We start from the raw sequence: 19,627 nt of genomic DNA, 5'->3' as shown, positions 1-19,627 counted from the left end.
ACGAAGGAAAAATCTATTTCTGGGGAGAGACCTGTGACGCCCGGTGAAAGTCCTTCTTTTCTAATATAAATCTTCCAAATATATAGAGAAAGATAAAAGCATGGAATGCAGAGGTTACAACCCTCGCGCGAGCACCTTGTTGGTGCCGTATATCTAACAAGGGCGTGTGTAAACCACTATTCACAGGCTGTCTTCCATTTGGATAATCCCTTCATCAAAGGGGAGGGCCGTGACAGGCCCTAGAGAATACAGTTGGGCTACCCTACCGACACCTACTACTCGCGCTCTCCAGGTCATCCTTCTGTTTTGGACTTGCCCGCTAAGTCGTTTTTATTTTGTTAGGTGTGTTTAATTACCTCTAAGCTAAAACGAACCAATTTTACACATTTCTAGTTAGCACAGAAAAATTATACGAAATTGGAATATCAAAGCAATAAAACAGGATACAGTATATACTAAGAAATCAAAAACATACCTTAACATTCGAAGTTGAAACCGAAGATCTTAAAGTTGATGACTTGGAAGACAGATCATCCCTTGTTAGATGATCAGGTCTAAGCATGGCAAAGTTTAATATATTGTACCAACGCGTTTGTTGTGTGTCTAGCGAGAAATCTGCTAAACTTATTTGAGCATAACCCTGAAACGATAAATTATATTTGTCAAGACAAGGGGAGAACAATGTGGTAGAATACTGTACATTGAATATAGATATAATGTGGATTCCGTTAAAAAACTAATATGCACCTAATGTACAGGATAAAATTTTCCTTAGATAACCCAAATTTTATCACAGGTGATATGATTTCCTGCCTTTACTAAGGAAGCTTTAGTTTGCTTTTCAAAAGACTCATGAAGAATGAAAAATGCAACATATTTTCCAAGATTACTTACCACACACTCTTCATCAAACGTTTCATTAGTATCACTAACAGCCCACACATTAACTTGTAAGGTTTTTGACTGGAGTTTACGTGGAGCGACAGGGAAAGCGAAAGACTCCCCGAAAGTGGGTCTTTCGGTGTTCCCGTCAAGGTGCGTGCAGCAAGTAAACGTTGCTGCCCCGGCAGGAAAAAGCTGTACTTTTACACATCTGTAAAGGAAAAAAAAAAAAAAATAAACTCAGAACAAGTAAATAAAAAACTATATACAGTATGCTAGCAAATTTTTTAAAATTCCTAACATAACCTGCTCTTATATAAATCCTGGCATAATACAGAATATTAACAGGTAAATAAGTTATAAAAATATCAAAACTATCCTAAACAAGATAATTTTACTTCATAAACTATTTAAAACATAGTACAAGGGTACAGTACTTATAGAAAATTAAGATAAATCTGATAACTTTCAAATAACCCACAAGTTTAAGAATTTCCAAGCAAAATCTGCAATAATTATGTATGAACTAAATTTCCTCAAATTAATGTTACAAAACTTACACTTTACATCCTTCCTCAGTGTTGAGCATTGACAAATTTCTCGCTCTCTCTACTCCTACGTTTAGTTGGTTTTCTTCTCTGCTATACCTGGAAATGAAATAAAAGATATATCATGAGATAATTGTCCCCCAAAACAACATAAATTCTGATCAAACAAACATACTACACATTCAAATTCAATACAGTAATACTGTACCTGCCCTAAAACATTAATTGGTTTCAATAGATCCTAAGTTGATTTCGACGTAGATCGGATTTCCACCCAATAAAGTAACTTAAACATTCCCTATACATATACTGAATATGAAAGTACTTACAACCTTCTATCTTTTCAGATACTACCGCTAGAGAGCTATGGGGTCTTTTGACTGGCCAGATGGTACTACAATGGATCCTTGTCTCTGTTTATGGTTCATTTTCACTTTGCCTACACACATCCACACTGAATAGTCTGGCCTATTCTTTACATATTCTCCTCTATCCTCTTACACCTGACAACACAGATAACCAAACAATTCTTCTTCACTCGAGGGGTTACTGCACTAATTGTTCGGTGGCCACTTTCCTCTTGGTAAGGGTAGAAGAGACTCTTTAGCTATGGTAAGCAGCTCTTCTAGGAGAAGGACACTCCAAAATCAAACCAATGTTCTCTAGTCTTGGGTAGTGCCATAGCCTCTGTACCATGGTCTTCCACTATCTTGGGTTAGAGTTCTCTTGCTTGAGGGTACACTCGGGCACACTATTCTATCTAATTTCTCTTCCTATTGTTTTGTTAAAGTTTTTATAGTTTGTATAGGAAATATTTATTCTAATGTTACTGTTCTCAGAATATTTTATTTTTCCTTGTTTCCTTTCCTCACTATTTTCCCTGTTGGGGTTCTTGGGCTTATAGTATCCTGCTTTTCCAACTAGGGTTGTACCTTAGCAATTAATAATAATAATAATAATAATAATAATAATAATAATAATAATAATAGCAAAACAACAGATCATGGATTTCACTTTTGTATTTTATATCTAAGGAGGGTTATATAAAGTGGGAAATGAAGCAATGTACTGTAGAAAGTCCTTAACTTTTACATTCAGGGATATAAACATAAAATCCAACTGAAATAATAAATCTACGATATTATATCAAAAGTTCATAATGAAATACAATAATAAAATATTATACAATTTAATGCAAAAAGCAAGACGACATTTGCCATTTGAAACGGCTTTTGCAGCTGAAAATCGTAAGCATGTGAGCTAGGTGAAGCCTAACCTTGACCAAATTTTAACAAATTTGACTTACAAACAGCTTCTTGGACCTTATCTTAACTATTAATGTTGAACCGACATAAATAGGGGGATCAATGTTGAACCGACGTAAATACGGAGATCAATGTTGAACCAACGTAAATAGGGGTATCAATGTTGAACAAATGTAAATAGGGGTATTAACGTTGAACCGGCATAAATAATTTAGGGGTATTAATGTTGAACCGACGTAAATAGGGGTACAGTATTAATGTTGAACCGACGTAAATAGGGGTATCAATGCTGAACCAACGTAAATAGGGGTATCAATGTTGAACAAATGTAAATAGGAGTATTAACGTTGAACCGGCATAAATACTTGAGGGGTATTAATGTTGAACTAACGTAAATAGGGGTACAGTATTAATGTTGAACCAACGTAAATAGAGGTAATAATGCTGAACCAACGTAAATAGAGGTATTAATGTTGAACAAATGTAAATAGGGGTATCAATGTTGAACAAATGTAAATAGGGGTATTAATGTTGAACCGACATAAATACTGTAGGGGTATTAATGTTGAACCGACGTAAATAGGGTGTATTAATGTTGAACCAACGTAAATAGGGGTATCAATGCTGAACCGACGTAAATAGAGGTAATAATGTTGAACCGACGTAAATAGAGGTATTAATGTTGAACTGCCGTAAATAGGGGTACAATATTAATGTTGAACCAACGTAATTAGGGGTATTAATGTTCATATCCTTTAAGTAATCTATAACCATAAGATATGAGGCACCAGTGAAAAATGCCTGCCACAGAATGTACTCCAGTAATGTTTCACTACAGTTTTACTGTAACTTTATGTGATGTACAATGTACTATGATGAGGCTTTACTTCATTTTACTGAGATCATACATATACAAAAGTTCTAACAATCCCTGTGTTTTTGTTTGATCGGGAGTAACCACATTAATATTTGTAATTCTACAGATGACATGATAAACAAAATGCTTGTAACACTCAATTTTTCTGTAATATTCAACTATTTTCCAACTATTTTCCCCATAAAATCATATCTCATTACAGTACCCCTTGCATGGCGCACTAGATAGAACTCAAGGTTCTTTCTAGCTTCCTATTGGTCCCAGCAGAAATGCATTCTAGTTTTAATTTTTCCTTCTGAACTATTGTCCACGTAATGCCTCACTGGCCAACTTATTTGACTCGCACGTCTCCAATATTTACTTCTCACTCAAGAATTATCACATTAAATGAGCCTTAGGAAAACCTAAATGTATGATAAAGCCAGAAACAATTAACATCCCTTCAGTATAAATGAGTTGCGAATTACTCCATAAATTCATTCATTCAAAACTCCAAATACAAACAGGGCAGAATGATTTATTATTATCATTATAACTAGCCAAGCTACAACCCTAATTGGAAAACCAAGATGCTATAAGCCCAAGGGGTCCAATAGGGAAAAATAGCCCAGTGAGGAAAGGAGATAAGGAAATAAATAAATGATGTGAACAAATTAACAATAAATCATTCTAAAAACAGTACAGTAATGTCAAAACAGATATGTCATATATAAACTATTAACAACATCAAAAACAGATATGTCATATATAAACTATAAAGAGACTCAACAATAATAATATGGACCACAACAACTCATTATTTATATAGTTTTATAAGTTTTACCGAGTATGAACACAAGCCAGGTGCAATTTGACGCATGAGGGTAATATTGGTACAATTCAGCACTATCATATTTCAATAAAAACTATTTCTATCTTTAGACATGTTTTATTACTGAAAACTATCTTTGTCATTACTATAATATTACTGTATTATAACTTAAAAAACAAATGAATCACAATAATAACATTCCATAATGCTTGTCTACAGGATCTCCTCTAAAAAAAGAATTGAAAATGAAAAGATAGTTACTCAACTCAGTAAGAAGAGATAAAAATAAAAAGATGAAAAAAAAGGTGCACACTGTAAAGTACTTGCGGTCAAAGGAACAGTATATTGTCCAGCTCCTTTCAATAATTTATTAAAGAAAGAATATACCAGTATACAGTATCATGTATTTTAACCTGAAAGGGCTCTTTCACTCTACCTTTGGGGAGCTACACTTCTTCTTTACCTCATTCTAACAATTATGTCTTTCAAGACAAAAAATTCTGGAATTCAGCAACTTTGTTTAACCCTTAAAGAATATGACAAATTCGAAGATAATTTGTATTTTTCCTAACCATACAAACCTTAGCTATTTACAAAGGGTTTACTTTTAGCGCAGCTGAAATGACGAGCCAATAGTTTTTAACGAGGGTTAATTACCCCCGCGCTAGTTAGCGGGGGGTGGGGAAGGGTAGCTTGCTACCCCTCCCCCCTCCACACACCGGTGACTTGCTTCACTTCACTTAGAGGTAGGACTTGACTTGGGGGTCAGGGATGGCGGGCACATATGTGTAAATAGCTAAGGTTTGTATGGTTAGGAAAAATACAAATTATCTTCGAATTTGTCATTTGTTCCGTAACCGAAATACAAACCACGCTATTTACAAAGGGTGACTTACCCCTTAGGAAGGGTGGAAAGTCCCCAGCCTTACTGACTTCGGCTTGCCCGGGGGCTCGATCCCTTAGTGAGCAGCACTAGAGAGAGGGAGCCCCTGTACCTCACAGGTTCCTAGCATCGCTAGGAACGAGTGGCCTACATAAGTAGTGTGAGGAGGAGAGTGTGACTCGTCCTATGAAGTTGACCTTGAGACCTTCAGATAGGAATTCTAGGATAGGACGTTCCCCATACCACCTCGTCAGGGTATGGGAGACGCAACAGTATTAAGCTTAATACTAGGAGCACAAAGAAGCATGGGTTACCTGCAGAGGTCGAGGTCAGCTATGCGAGGACCAGGATGCTGCTTCCCCAAGAGAGGGGAGAATGAAGAAAGAAGTAAGGGTCAGACATACTCTTTCATTCACACAGACTAAGACCGGGTAACAACGCCCTCAACCTACTGCTACTTGTCCAAAAAGGAGCCTGAGGTTAGACCAGCTGTTGTGCAGCCACCACAGGGCCGATAGAGAACGTATCGAGGCTCCTGTGGGTCACGTCTTGCAGGTAGTGGGCTGTGAAGGTCGTTTGACGCTTCCAGACCCCCGCTTGAAGTACCTGCGTCACAGAGAAGTTTCTCTTGAAGGCCAGGGATGTAGCAATACCCCTGACATCGTGGGCCCGAGGGCGACGTGACGGAGGAGGGTCAGGATTCAGGGCATGGTGGATAACCCTACGAATCCAAGCAGAGATGGTGTTCCTTGTGACCCTCCTCTTTGTCCTGCCTGTGCTCACAAACAAAGCTCGCACATGAGGACGGACTGCAGCCGTTCTCTTCAAGTAGTACCTCAGACACCTCACTGGGCATAGTAGCAGCTGGTCTGGGTCGTTTGTTACAGAACGGAGACTCGCGATCCTGAAAGAGTCGAACCGAGGATCCGGCACTCCAGGATTCTGAGTCTTGGCCACAAACTCAGGGACGAACCTGAACGTTACCTCCCCCCATCCCCTTGAATGGGCGATGTCGTACGAGAGACCATGAAGTTCACTAACTCGCTTGGCCGAGGCCAAGGCGAGTAGGAAAGCCGTCTTCCAAGACAGGTGGCGATCGGAGGCCTGGCGTAATGGCTCGAAGGGAGGTCTCTTGAGAGACCTGAGAACTCGAACCACGTTCCAAGGAGGGGGTCTCACTTCCGACTGGGGGCAGGTAAGCTCATAGCTACGTATGAGTAAAGAGAGTTCTAGCGATGAAGAAATATCCACGCCCTTCAATCTGAAGGCCAAGCTTAAGGCTGAGCGATAGCCTTTCACTGCCGAGACAGAAAGGCGCATTTCTTCTCGCAGATACACAAGGAAGTCCGCTATTGCTGGAATAGTGGCATCGAGTGGAGAGATACCCCTTCCACGACACCAACCACAAAAGACTCTCCACTTCGCTTGGTAGACTCCCTCAGAGGACCTTCGCAGGTGCCGAGACATTCTCTCCGCAACCTGTTGCGAAAAGCCTCTCTCCGCGAGGAGACGCTGGATAGTCTCCAGGCGTGAAGCCGAAGCGAGGCTACGGCCCTGTGAGGGACACCGGAGTGGGGTTGTCTGAGAAGCTCGTGTCGTGGAGGAAGCTCCCTTGGGAGTTCCGTCAGGAGTTGCAGAAGGTCCGGAAACCATTCCGCGTGATGCCATAGCGGAGCTACTAGAGTCATGGAACAGTTGACCGATAGTCTGGTCCTGTTGAGCACCCTTCTCATCAGACAGAATGGTGGGAAGGCGTACACGTCGATGTTGTCCCACCGTTGCTGGAAAGCATCTTGCCAGAGTGCCTTGGGGTCCGGGACTGGTGAGCAGTACAGGGGCAGCTTGAAGTTCAAGGCTGTCGCGAACAAGTCCACCGTCGGGGAACCCCACAAAGTCAGGACTTTGTTGGCTATCTGAGGATCCAAAGACCACTCGGTACTCACTATCTGCGAAGCCCTGCTCAGACTGTCGGCGAGCACATTCCTCTTGCCAGGAATGAAGCGAGCTGATAGTGTTATCGAGTGGGTTTCGGTCCACCTCAGAGTCTCTACTGCAAGATGGGATAGCTGTTGCGAAAAAGTGCCTCCCTGCTTGTTGATATAAGCCACTACCGTGGTGTTGTCGCTCATCACCACCACGGAGTGACCCGCCAGGAACCGTTGGAACTGTTGAAGGGCCAGAAAGACGGCCTTCAATTCTAGCAGGTTGATGTGTAGGCACTTTTCTGATTCTGACCAAAGGCCTGAGGCCCTCTGGTTCAGAACGTGCGCCCCCCACCCTTCTTTTGACGCGTCCGAAAACAGAGTCAATTCCGGGGGAAGGACGAGAAGACTCACTCCCTTTCGCAGGTTCTCGTCGGCCAGCCACCACCGCAAGTCCGTCTGTTCCAGAGACCCCATTGGGATCAGAGTGTCCGGGGAATCGGATCCTTGATTCCACCGGGACTTGAGCCGCCATTGAAGGGATCTCATCCTGAGGCGGCTGTTTGGAACCAGACGGGCCAGGGAGGATAGGTGGCCCAAGAGACGCAACCACGATTGGGCGGGGAGTTCTTTTCGCCTGAGGAAAGGTTCCGCCACCCTCCTCAGCCTTGCTATCCGGTCGTCTGATGGAAAGGCTTTGTGGAGATTGGTGTCTATTAGCATGCCTAGATAAACCAGTCGCTGGGACGGCTGCAGAGAGGACTTCTCGAGGTTTACCACGATCCCCAGATCCTGGCAAAGATCTAGAAGCCTGTCTCGGTGTCGAAGAAGGGTCGACTCCGAGTCTGCTAGGATCAGCCAATCGTCTAGGTAACGAAGGAGACGAATGCCGTTCCTGTGCGCCCAAGTCGAAATCAGGGTGAACACTCTGGTGAACACCTGAGGAGCTGTGGAGAGACCGAAACACAGCACCTTGAACTGGTAGATCTTGTTGTCTAGGCAGAATCTCAGGTACTTCCTGGAAGACGGATGGATTGGGATCTGGAAGTACGCGTCCTTTAGATCCAGTGTACACATGAAGTCTTGTGGTCTCACCGCAAGTCTGACTGTGTCTGCTGTCTCCATGCTGAACCGGGTTTGTTTGACAAACCTGTTCAGAGCCGAGAGATCGATGACGGGTCTCCAGTCTCCAGTAGCCTTCTTTACAAGAAAGAGTCGACTGAAGAAGCCTGGAGAGCCGTCCACGACCTCCTGGAGAGCACCCTTCTCGAACATGGTCTTGACTTCGGCCTGAAGGGCCAGCCCCTTTGCCGATCCCATGGCATAGGAGCTCAACGACACTGGATTCGCTGTCAGGGGAGGTTGAGATGACGTGAACGGGACGCGATAACCTTGGCCGATCACCGAGATCGTCCAAGCATCGGCCCCGAGATGTTGCCACCTGCGGACGCAACGCTGAAGGCATCCCCCCACAGGTGGACACGCAGGGGGACTGCCACCCCTAGGGCTTGCGGCCGCGGCCGCCACCCCTAGAAGTCTTGCCTCCCCTGGAGGACTTACCACCCCTCTTGACCTTGGCTGGAAAGGGCTGGGGCTTAGACACCACTTTCTTAGCTGCCGGTGCCTGTTTTGGAGCCTTACGAGGCTGTTGCTGCTGTTGTGGCGGGGCTGGAGGCTTATAGGGCCGAGTTGTAAGGGCCCTGTGGAGGAGGGAGTCCGTGCTGGATTTCCTCCACCTCTCAGCCGTTCGCTCCAAGTCTTGAGGCTCAAACAGGCTCTCCCCCAGGAGGGAGGCATGTCGGAGCCTACACACATCTACGGCGGGGACCTTCGGATGGAATCTCTCGGACACAGCATCGCGACGCTTCAACACCGAGTTGGCCCACAGGGTGGTAACCTGGTGCGCCAAGAACTCGATGGAGCGGGTGCCCGAGAGCAAGAAGGTCTCTAGGGCCTTCCTATTGGTCTCCTTGGACAAGTCCTCAGATCGCAATAGGATGCCCAGAGATCCTAACCAGAAGTCCAGCCACGAAGTGGCCTGCATGGCACACTTAGCGACCTTCTCGTGGTTAAGGATCTCTGCCGCCGAGAACGACACCTGCCGGGCAGAGAGTTTCTCCAAGGGAACTCCCTTCGCCAGCTCCTCCACAGAGTGATGGAGCGGAAGAGCGAGGTTGTGCTCACCCAGGATCTCGAAATACCTCCTCTGCTGAAGGCGAGGAGGAGGGATGAGTTTGTTCCCGGCAGTGGAACGACTGGAGGAGGCAAGAAGTGCGAGCTGAGCATTGGCCCTAGCTCTGGCACTCTTCAGCCCCCGAGACCAGGGCAGAGCTGCACTGGTCTTAGGGGCCTTCCGAACGTCGAACACTTCATCCAGAATTGTGTCTTTGCCTTCACGGGGGGGGATGACTGGATCCGTAAGACTGTTAAGTTGCCTTATCAGGCTTAGGACCTGCCAGAAGGCATGTTCGGACTCTTGCTGTTCTCCTCCCTGTGGGCTGGCAGCTAAGTCTCCTGCCCCAGGAATCTCTTCCTGGGGTGATACGTGGACATTCCCCTGGGTAGTCATGGGTTCCTGTCGAATCCTTGCAGAGGATTTAGGGATGGTCTTGGAATCCTTGGGCTCCCTCCTAGGAGGGATACAGGATCCCAACAACGAGGTTCGAGGGGCCCCTTCCTCACGAGACAATTCTCCTGCCTGAAGCGAAGTCTCCCCCCCTGGTGCCGGGGGGAAGACTACCGGTCCACTGGACTCACCTGAGGACGGAAAGGCCTCGTCCACGGGAGAAGGAGAGAGTACTCGTGCAGGAGAGGGAACCCTCGAGACCGACCTCTTGGGAACCAACTTCGCCCTGGGGGAAGTCACCACGAAGTCCACTCCTCTCTTTCTCTTCAGCGAAGGAGAGACAGCCGCTGGTTTGTCACCCTGGCCGGCGAGTGCTGGTTTCATAACCCTCACTAACGCCCGTGCCAGCGGACCAAACCAAGTCTGCTGCTCAAAGGACACAGAGTCCGAAATCCTCGCTAAGGTGAAAGGGATCGGGCGATCCTTTGGAGTGGACACGACGGTACCTGCCTGAAAAGAAGGTGGGGAAGAATGTTGTAATGACCTGTCCTCGTCCTGCAATACCAACCTGTGCTTGGATGGAGGTGATCCCGAGTGCCGTCTAGGAGCACGCGTCCCTGCTGCTACCACCGGCTGTGGAATTCGCCGCGAACTATGGTCGCGCGAGGGTGAACGGTCGCGCAAAGGCGAATGGTTGCGCGGGCGTACAGGCGAGCGGTCGCGCGGGCGCGCAGGCGAGCGGTCGCGCGGGCGCGCAGGCGAGCGATCGCGCGGGCGCGCAGGCGAGCGATCGCGCGGGCGCGCAGGCGAGCGATCGCGCGGGCGCGCAGGCGAGCGATCGCGCGGGCGCGCAGGCGAGTGGGCGTGAGGGTGGGCAGGTAAAGGAACACGTGTCCGAGGCGACGAACGCAAGCGATGGCGCGACGGCGAGGGATCGTGCTGCCGCGTAGGTGAAGAAGATCGCTGGCGATAATGATCACGTGATGGTAAGCGATGGCGAGCAGCATGTGAAGGTGAATGATTGCGTGCAAGAGGGCGATCATTCAGGGTTGAGCGATGAGGAGCAGCATGCGTAAGCGGGCGATCGTTCAGGGTTGTGCGATGGCGAGCAGCATGCGTAGGTGAATGATCGCGTGAAAGGGTGCGATGGTGATCAGCATCCGCAGGAAGGCGATCGTTCAGGGTTGTGCGATGAGGAGCAGCATGCGAAAGCGGGCGATCGTGCAGGGTTGTGCGATGGCGAGCAGCATGCGCAGGTGAATGATCGCGTGAAAGGGTGCGATGGTGATCAGCATCCGCAGGAGGGCGATCGTTCAGGGTATTGCGATGAGGAGCAGCATGCGAAAGCGGGCGATCGTGCAGGGATGTGCGATGGCGAGCAGCATGCGAAAGCGGGCGATCGTGCAGGGTTGTGCGATGGTGATCAGCATCCGCAGGAGGGCGATCGTTCAGGGTATTGCGATGAGGAGCAGCATGCGTAAGCGGGCGATCAGGCAGGTTCGTGCGATGGCGGGCAGCATGTGAAGGTGATCGCTGGCGAACTGGTGATCGCTGGCGAGCTGGTGATCGCTGGCGAGCTGGTGATCGCTGGCGAGCAGAAGGTCGACGCGTGTCCTGTGAGAGGATAGGTTCACGAGCAGGAACGGGAAGATCGCTGGCGCGTTGGCGAACATGTGTTTCTGACACAAGATGGTGAGCAGGGAGTTCAGCAGGAACTAAAGGGTGGTCAGAGACCGCAGGGCGATGGTCCTCAAATGAGCGCTGACGCTCGGAAGAGAGCTGACGAGCAGGAGAGCGCTGGCGAGGGGGGCGAACCTCAGGAGAGAGCCGACGAGCAGGTGAGCGTCGGCGAGCAGGAGAGTCTTGGCGAGCAGGAGATCGTCGACGAGCAGGAGATCGCTGGCGAGCAGGAGATCGTCGACGAGCAGGAGATCGCTGGCGAGCAGGAGAGCGCTTGTGCGCTGGCCCTGCTCGCGTAAGGGAAGAATCCCTTAGCCCCGAAGGGACCGTTGCCCGTCGGGTGACGAGTTCTCCAGAAGGCGAAGATCCGGCAGGAGATGGAGAGCGGTCCGCAGAGAGGTTCAAGGAGGGCGGAGTAGTCGGTTGAGGCTGACGAGGAGAGTCCCCCCCGGAGGACGAAGACCCAAAAAGGCGCCTCTTAGTCCCCCTGTAAGGGGAAGGGAGGCCCTTGTGGCGTAGAGGGCGGTGAGCCTTACGGCGGAGGCGGCCTCGGGGGAGATCGTCGGGACCATCGGTCCTCCGAAGGGGAGTCTCCTTCAAAACACTTCCCTCAGAAGGAAGCTGGGCAGCAGTCGAGACCGAAGGACTCACTTCCCCCTTCGAAGGATGCACGGAAGGAGGAGGAGAGCCTAGAGCACCATCACCAGCAACAGCACCTGCGTCGGAAGGCCCAGCCACGTCGGAGGCCTCTGTCACCACGACGTCGACAATAGACAGAGGGTCTACCTCCGCTACCACCGGCGACTGTTTAACAGCGGCCCCCAACGAGACAAGGTCAATAAGAGCGACCCTGGAGGGCAAGCCCTTAAGCCCCAGGGACGACCAAATCTGCAACAGATCATCACTGGATAAAGAATTATTATCAATAACCTCCCCCGGAGGAGGAGGGGGAACCGCCTCGCTATGGGAGGCGACGCCCTCTCCCCCCACCGAAGGTAGGGAAACAGAACAAGGGCCTGCGCTCCCACTCGGACGACTCTCCTTAGGAGGCGGACGAGGGGGAGCTTCGGAGGAGGTTTGGGCGGCGGAAGAAGAGTCCCGAGAACCTTCCTCCTTCAAGGCTAACCCCGGAGGAGAACGGTCTCTCTTGGACTTCTTCTTACGCCGACGGCCAAACCTCTCCCACTGGGAGGCAGACCACTCCCTACACTCACGGCACATGTTATCCTGGTCGCACCGTCGGCCCCGACATTGAGGGCAGAGGGTGTGAGGATCCGTACTCACGTCCGACATGAAAGTCCCACAAGGACGGCCGGCAACTCCAGGGCATGTCCGCATATTAAATAAAAGAAAATAACTGAAGGTCAACTTCCAACCAATCACACAAGCTGTAAAGAAAAAGAAGAAAATTAAAGGCTGTCAGCGAAGGCGATGAACAGACACGTCTGATCACCGCCGAGCCAAAAGTGAAGTGAAGCAAGTCACCGGTGTGTGGAGGGGGGAGGGGTAGCAAGCTACCCTTCCCCACCCCCCGCTAACTAGCGCGGGGGTAATTAACCCTCGTTAAAAACTATTGGCTCGTCATTTCAGCTGCGCTAAAAGTAAACCCTTTGTAAATAGCGTGGTTTGTATTTCGGTTACGGAACAAAACTCATTTAGAACAGCAAATATTTGAATAATTTTGTTACTCCCTTAAGAGTGATATATCTGACCTACCCTAACCCCACCCAATTTAACCTAGCCCCACCCACCCAACCTAACCTAACCTAACCTATATCCCCACTCAACCTAACCTAACCCCAACCAACCTAACATACCTAATCTAACCTACCCTAACCTACCCTGATCCTACATAACTTACCTTAACCCCACCAAACCTAACCTAGCCACAACCACCCAAACTAACCTAACCTAACCTAACCTAACCTAACCTAACCTAACCTAACCTAACCCAACCCAAACTAGCCTAGCCTATGAGTTTTTGAGAAAAACATTGTTGGCATTTTTTTAATTCAAGTTAACATCATTACATCTAAATTACGAAGATGAAATCTAACTTGAAAAAGGCATATCTCAATAAAGTACACTAATGGGATTTTGTTTTCATTTCACATATGAAGAGAATCCATAACAGTGTAACAAGAGCTAAGAAAAAAATATATGGATAAAACTGCAGCACTTTATTATAGTTAATGAATTGTTTAGTAAAAAAAAAAAAAAAAAACAACCCTAATTACCAAATACCAGCACTCCAAAGTTCTGTACAGTATATTGAAAATGTTTGAGATCACGTTAAATTTTCTCAAAGATTTGTCCATACTGTACAGTACTAATTTATATATTATTCCTTGCTGATGCAAACCATGGCAGACATGATATTATATGAATTATTCTTTATTCCAAAATACACGTACTGTACTACTGTATATATAAAGACTGTTCACACTACACAATACTATAAAAAAAAAAAAAAAAACGATCCGATACAGTAATACCATCCTTTACGTAAATCTGACCAACGTCAGTTTAAAAAAAAAAAAAAAAAAATGCGCCATTTTTCGCATGGAAACTTCTCAACGTACTGTACAGTAGGTATCTGGTTTTTATAAAATACCAGGTTATACGTACTTTTTCATGTTCAGTGTGTATACGAAAGATATGTCACTTAAGAAAAAAATAATCTGACCTACATTGAAGATTTCCAAACACTGGATCTCTTAAAACTAATTACTAATTACTATACACTGTAATATTCTAGAAAATGCAATGATACCACTTTTCTTTTTCTGCCAACAACTATGATAACTGAGTTTAGTTTGATTTGTTTTGTAACTAAGAATCTATGAAAAAAAAAACAATGCATAAAATGTATATGAGATAGAAAGAAAAAAGTTTTCCAAAATACCTACCTTTACATACATAAGCTATTTGAAAAAAAAAATACACTAATGTTACAAAGTTTTTTTTTTTTCTTTTTTACATCCCAAAAACATTTTACTTTGAATAGAACCTCTTCGGATATGCTCTAAGGCAATAATTGGACTTTACTAAAATGTATTTACTATATGTAACAAATCTATCCAACCTATTATTCATATAATGTAAACCTGACATTGGCTACTTCTATTGAAGAAACGTTAAAAACAAAAACAGTATCATACGGTACAATCATGTAGTAATGGAAAGGCAGACACTGAACTCCAGCGGAAAAAGAATTTTGAAACCTTAAAATAAAAAAAAAGCCACATATATTCTAATAAAGCCCACTTATAAAACTTTTCCAAACCTAAATTCCCAATAAAATCACATTCTTTTACATCTTGGAAGTACAATTACATAATGTATCTTATTTTCTCCACATGAAATATATTCAGTACTGCATAGTAATGAACTATATAAATCTCAGTAAAATTGAGCTGTATAAAACTTATTAAAAGATAGTAATGCATCTTTTAACCACAGATTCTTTTACCATAATTACTTCTACACTGTTACAATAGTCTCTATACAATATATAAACCAGTCTAGTGTTACATTAAAAAAAAAAAATCAGTAAAAATACTCTACTGGAAAGGAATTGGGATCTACTGTATTCTTAGCATACCTTCCACCAATTATCAATACTGTATCTAAGATTCTAAATATAATTTATGTAATTGGGCAAATCTTCATCTATTCTCAAGAAGAAGATATTTTTTTGAGATTTAATAATCAAACGACATTTATAATTCTCCAATCCTACAGAAACCCTTAAGTTTTATCAATATACAGATCAGTAAATATTGTAATAATAAAAAAGATCCTATTGTATATTTACTGATCAGTAATGAAAAGACTTTAGAATCAATATTCCTCGTTCGTTCGTTTAAGAATAACTTGCCTATAGCAAGACATGGGCTCTTGCAATAAGCCTGTAAGTAATATTCCTCAGTAAGTTATTAACATAATGAGATGAAACAATAAGAAATTGTGCCAAGTCCTAAGGCAAACAATACTAAGGGAGGGAAACAATTTATAGGGCTACGGTGTGCTACAATTTTTTTTTATAGCACCATATGAATTGCATAAAAATACAAATAGCTATCACCTAATCTATAATAAGTACTGTACTACCTAAAGTGTACCTGCATGGTAAACTAAGATTCTTTATAGCCTCCTTTAAGGTATTAACCCTTTTACCCCCAAAAGGACGTACTGGTACGTTTCACAAAACTCATCCCTTTACCCCCATGGACGTACCGGTACGTTCGTGCAAAAAACTGCTTTTTTTTTGCATATTTTTGATAATTTTTTGAGAAACTTCAGGCATTTTCCAAGAGAATGAGACCAACCTGACCTCTCTGTGACAAAAATTAAGGCTGTTAGAGCAATTTAAAAAAAAATATACTGCAAAATGTGCTTGGAAAAAGAATAACCCCTGGGGGTTAAGGGTTGGAAATTTCCAAATAGCCTGGGGGTAAAAGGGTTAATGCTTTGCTTTTGGCCACTAAACATTCATCCCTTCCTTTTTTTCACAGCATCCAACTTATTCCAATTTCCATTAATGTTTAGAACAAATCTTTAGGGTATTTTAAACTTGTTACTGTATTAAACACAGTGATCTTGTTTCACCAATCAAAGAAAACAATAATACCCATCTCCCTTACTCGTACTAATAGTGTGGAATGGGTGGCAGACGGCGAATGATGCATTTGAGGTAATATATAACTGTAGTTCTTTGCCTAGCCCAAATCTTAACATTACCTTACCTTGCCAATGTTAACATAAAACTACTAGTAGGTACAAAATAACAAAATATAGAAAAAAAATTTGCATTTCATTTAGCTACCTCAATTAATATATATACTATACATGGAAAGAGTCGGCTAACCTTAGCATTTCATTCTAAAAGCAAGTCAAGCAAGTATGAGGGAAGTTAGCTAATAAAAACTAATTTAAGAATCAGAGCACTAAAGGAACACTCATTCTATATCATAATCAGATGACATAATTTCATAAATGCATACATACACAAATAGTTTAACAACACAATTTTCATGGGTTGACTAACCTACATAGCTTGTTCCCCTGAATATCTTCATACGAAACTACAATGAAAGACTTATAGCCTTGACAACAACAAGAGGCTTCATAGCCTACACTATACATGTAGAGTTTAAGATACAATATGTGAATACAGTAGTGTATTATTCTGATAAAAACATCATTGCTCCAGTTCTAATCAGCTACCTTCCAGCTTTGCCGAAAGAATATCCATGATAAATAACGTAAGGTTTATTATTTTGGAGAACAAACACGCTTCCAATGTTTGTTGTATGCTGTACAATATAAAACTTCACGTTTTTTACTTACTGTCAGGTACATGACAGTGAATCACAAACAGAAGTACAGTAAGCTTGCTATCTTTCTATTTTCAAAACAATTTGCTATAACAGAAATTGAAGAAAAAAGCTTTACGCTGTACTGCACTAAACTTATATTGTTTAAGATATTTGTACCATTCATGATGACTGATTTCAAGATATAATAGTGATTCCATAGAATATATCTATGAACAGTATGGCTATAAGGTATACAGAGCTACTTTTCAGACTATAATTGAGCCACTTCCCTGGCTATAATTGAGAGATGAATATGGCATTTTGATATACCTTTACTGGTCATGAAATTCTAGATAATTATCATAACTCCCCTCTCAGCAATAGAGCCATCATGACTATTACTTTTCCTTTCCCAAATTCATGGAACATCATTAAGTATTAAGTCAATAAAAACATGGTAATCACATTCATGTATGTAATCAGCATACTGTATTTACTCCACACAATGAATTTGACTTGCGTGGTTAAGGAGTGAAGATAAATATTGCCTCCCACTCTTTAAAATAAAAAAGGTTTGTACTTTCAGTAAGTTTGTGTTCAATGGGCACACTATTTTATACTAAAAGGGTGAGCAGTGAGAGACAAAGTGTGGATTTGGGGAGAGCAGATAAGCGAGATATAATTACTATAAGATATTTTGTACATTTAAGTTGATAATTAAAATGTAGTTGGTTTACCAGCAAATATTAGGCCTAGCTCAAACTTCCAACAAGCTAAAACAATACCTCAATTGTTTAATGCATTGAGTAGGAAAAAAACAAGTAAACTCGGATGAATCGCCATTAATGCAACCCTATTTTAGCAATATCAATTAGTATAACCTAATATCAATAAAAATAGGACTATGAAGCGCGAAGTAGGAGATGATGAATGGAGAAGTATTAAATTAAAAGCTCAAGATAGAGACAAATGGAAAAATCTAACCGAGGCTCTTTGCGTCAATAAGCGTAAGAGATGATGATGATGAATATCACTACAGAACCAGTTTAACTTCATAGAGGCTAATGTTATCAAGAATTACCTGTATGCTTTACTAGTATACAGAAAATGTGTAACATTATAGAATTCTAAAATTGAAACTATAAATGTACAAAACAGCGTTTAAATTTAGGATTCAAAATTCCAATAATATGTAAAATAGCAAGTTATAAAACAACATCAGCTTCTGAAAATAAAAATGAATTAGGAATAAAGCTCAATAAACAAATGTTTTCACTTACCTAAGTTTTATTTGCACCTGAGGCGTCTCTGGCGGCGAAACAGATCCTTTAGGATATGCCTCGTAAACTCCTGAATCGCCAGCTACACTTTCATCACTGACAGCTGCTGACATTGTCCGCGCATTGCCATCTTCACTTCCCCCACCACAACCTTCCTCCTCTTCCTCTACCATATCATACAACAAATCACTTTCACCGGTAACCCTCCCCAGTAACGCACCACTTACACTTGTATTCCCAACGTTAAATTCGTATTCAGTCAATTCTTTCACTTGTTTATTGCCAACCGTTAAAGGGTCTAATTGTTTGGCCCCAGCCTTGGCGAGGTGAGGCGTGGGAGGATTGTGAGGTCCGCCCTCAGCACTACTGGGAGTTAGACACAATTCTGCTAATCTATCGTGTACCGAACTTAGGTCAACAGCACTGAGAGGGCCGTTCCCATTTGCTTCTCCCGGGGTGAACCTTGGAGGCGCCAATGGGTCCATGCCTGATACAGCATCACACGCAGAGGTAGGTGGGGATAAAGAGGAGAGCGAGCTACGTGGTGATAACGATAGCATGGACTGTGACAATACAGCCGAATTACCACTGCTCTCCTCAAGAGACCGTAACTTCTCAGCATACTGCCTCTCAGCCTCTGAGTTTGATTTAAGTAGTCTTTCTACACGCTTTTGAAGTTCATTCATGTTAAGAGCAACGTGCTCACTTGAAGAGTATTGCTGTCCCCCATATATATCAGTAAATGAGAGACTGGATAAAGAGCCTTTACTAGAAGTAGACAAAGAACCTAAGGAAGACGACGAAGACACAGACAGAGTAGATGCCGACAACGAACGCAGCTGTCCCTCCAGGCTAACCATGATGCGTACAGTATCACGCAACCGGCACAGTAGATCCTGTCGATGTTCCTGCAGGGACAGCCGCTCTGCCACGGCTTTATTGCTAACCTCTAAAGCTTTTGCTAAGTCACACTCCAGCTGATTTATTTTCTCATCTAATTCACACACCTGTAAAAAATATTTTAATTAGAGATTGTTTTCCTTATCCTTAAAATTGCATTTTTCCATCTAAATCAATATTCTGTATATGGAACATAACAGCAAGAGTATAAAATGTAAATTTACCTGCAACGGGTCACGAGTATATGAACGGACACTTCGATACTCCCGAAGAAGCTGCTCCTTCTCCTGAATGAGCACAACTCTATCCCTGTCACCTTGGAGGTCTTCAGGAGACAGCTTTTCCTCTAATCCCGCCAAGTCATGTTGCAACCCTTTGAGTGTGCTTTTAGCAGAGTCATACTCCAACTTAAGCCTCGTGAGTTCAGCTAACCTTGCTCCAAGGGGCATTCCCTGGTAAAAATTAAAATTTTCATTAAAATACTTTTGAAAAATCAACACCACTTCCTATCATTCATCTATTTGCTACATATCTATGTAAAATAATTTTTCAGCAGCAGGATACCTGTTTTTTACTGCGATACTGTTTTCAATGTTATTCCTTTAATCATTGAAGGCCAGTATTTCATATTTACTGTACTTTAAAATTTAACAAAATCAGTATAACAGTAACATAACATTAAGACAGATCAT

General features: G+C 43.7%; 1 protein-coding gene across 2 annotated transcripts in view; it reads right to left on the bottom strand.

Annotated features, from left to right (window-relative positions):
* kibra (WW and C2 domain containing protein kibra) overlaps positions 1–19,627 on the bottom strand; it is a 49,132-nt gene that overhangs the window by 12,387 nt on the left and 17,118 nt on the right. For both annotated transcript variants that reach the window (XM_068370664.1, XM_068370665.1), the window contains exons 6-10: positions 19,160–19,387; positions 18,036–19,042; positions 1,443–1,529; positions 895–1,093; positions 476–640 (exon numbers count right to left, since the gene is read on the bottom strand). In XM_068370664.1, coding sequence (XP_068226765.1) covers positions 476–640; positions 895–1,093; positions 1,443–1,529; positions 18,036–19,042; positions 19,160–19,387 — 1,686 coding nt within the window. The remainder of the gene's footprint in view (positions 1–475; positions 641–894; positions 1,094–1,442; positions 1,530–18,035; positions 19,043–19,159; positions 19,388–19,627) is intronic.

The sequence above is a fragment of the Palaemon carinicauda genome, chromosome 3 (assembly GCF_036898095.1).
Source record: "Palaemon carinicauda isolate YSFRI2023 chromosome 3, ASM3689809v2, whole genome shotgun sequence".
Classification (NCBI taxonomy): Eukaryota; Metazoa; Arthropoda; class Malacostraca; order Decapoda; family Palaemonidae; genus Palaemon; species Palaemon carinicauda.
This window is presented reverse-complemented; position numbering and strand designations above follow the sequence as displayed.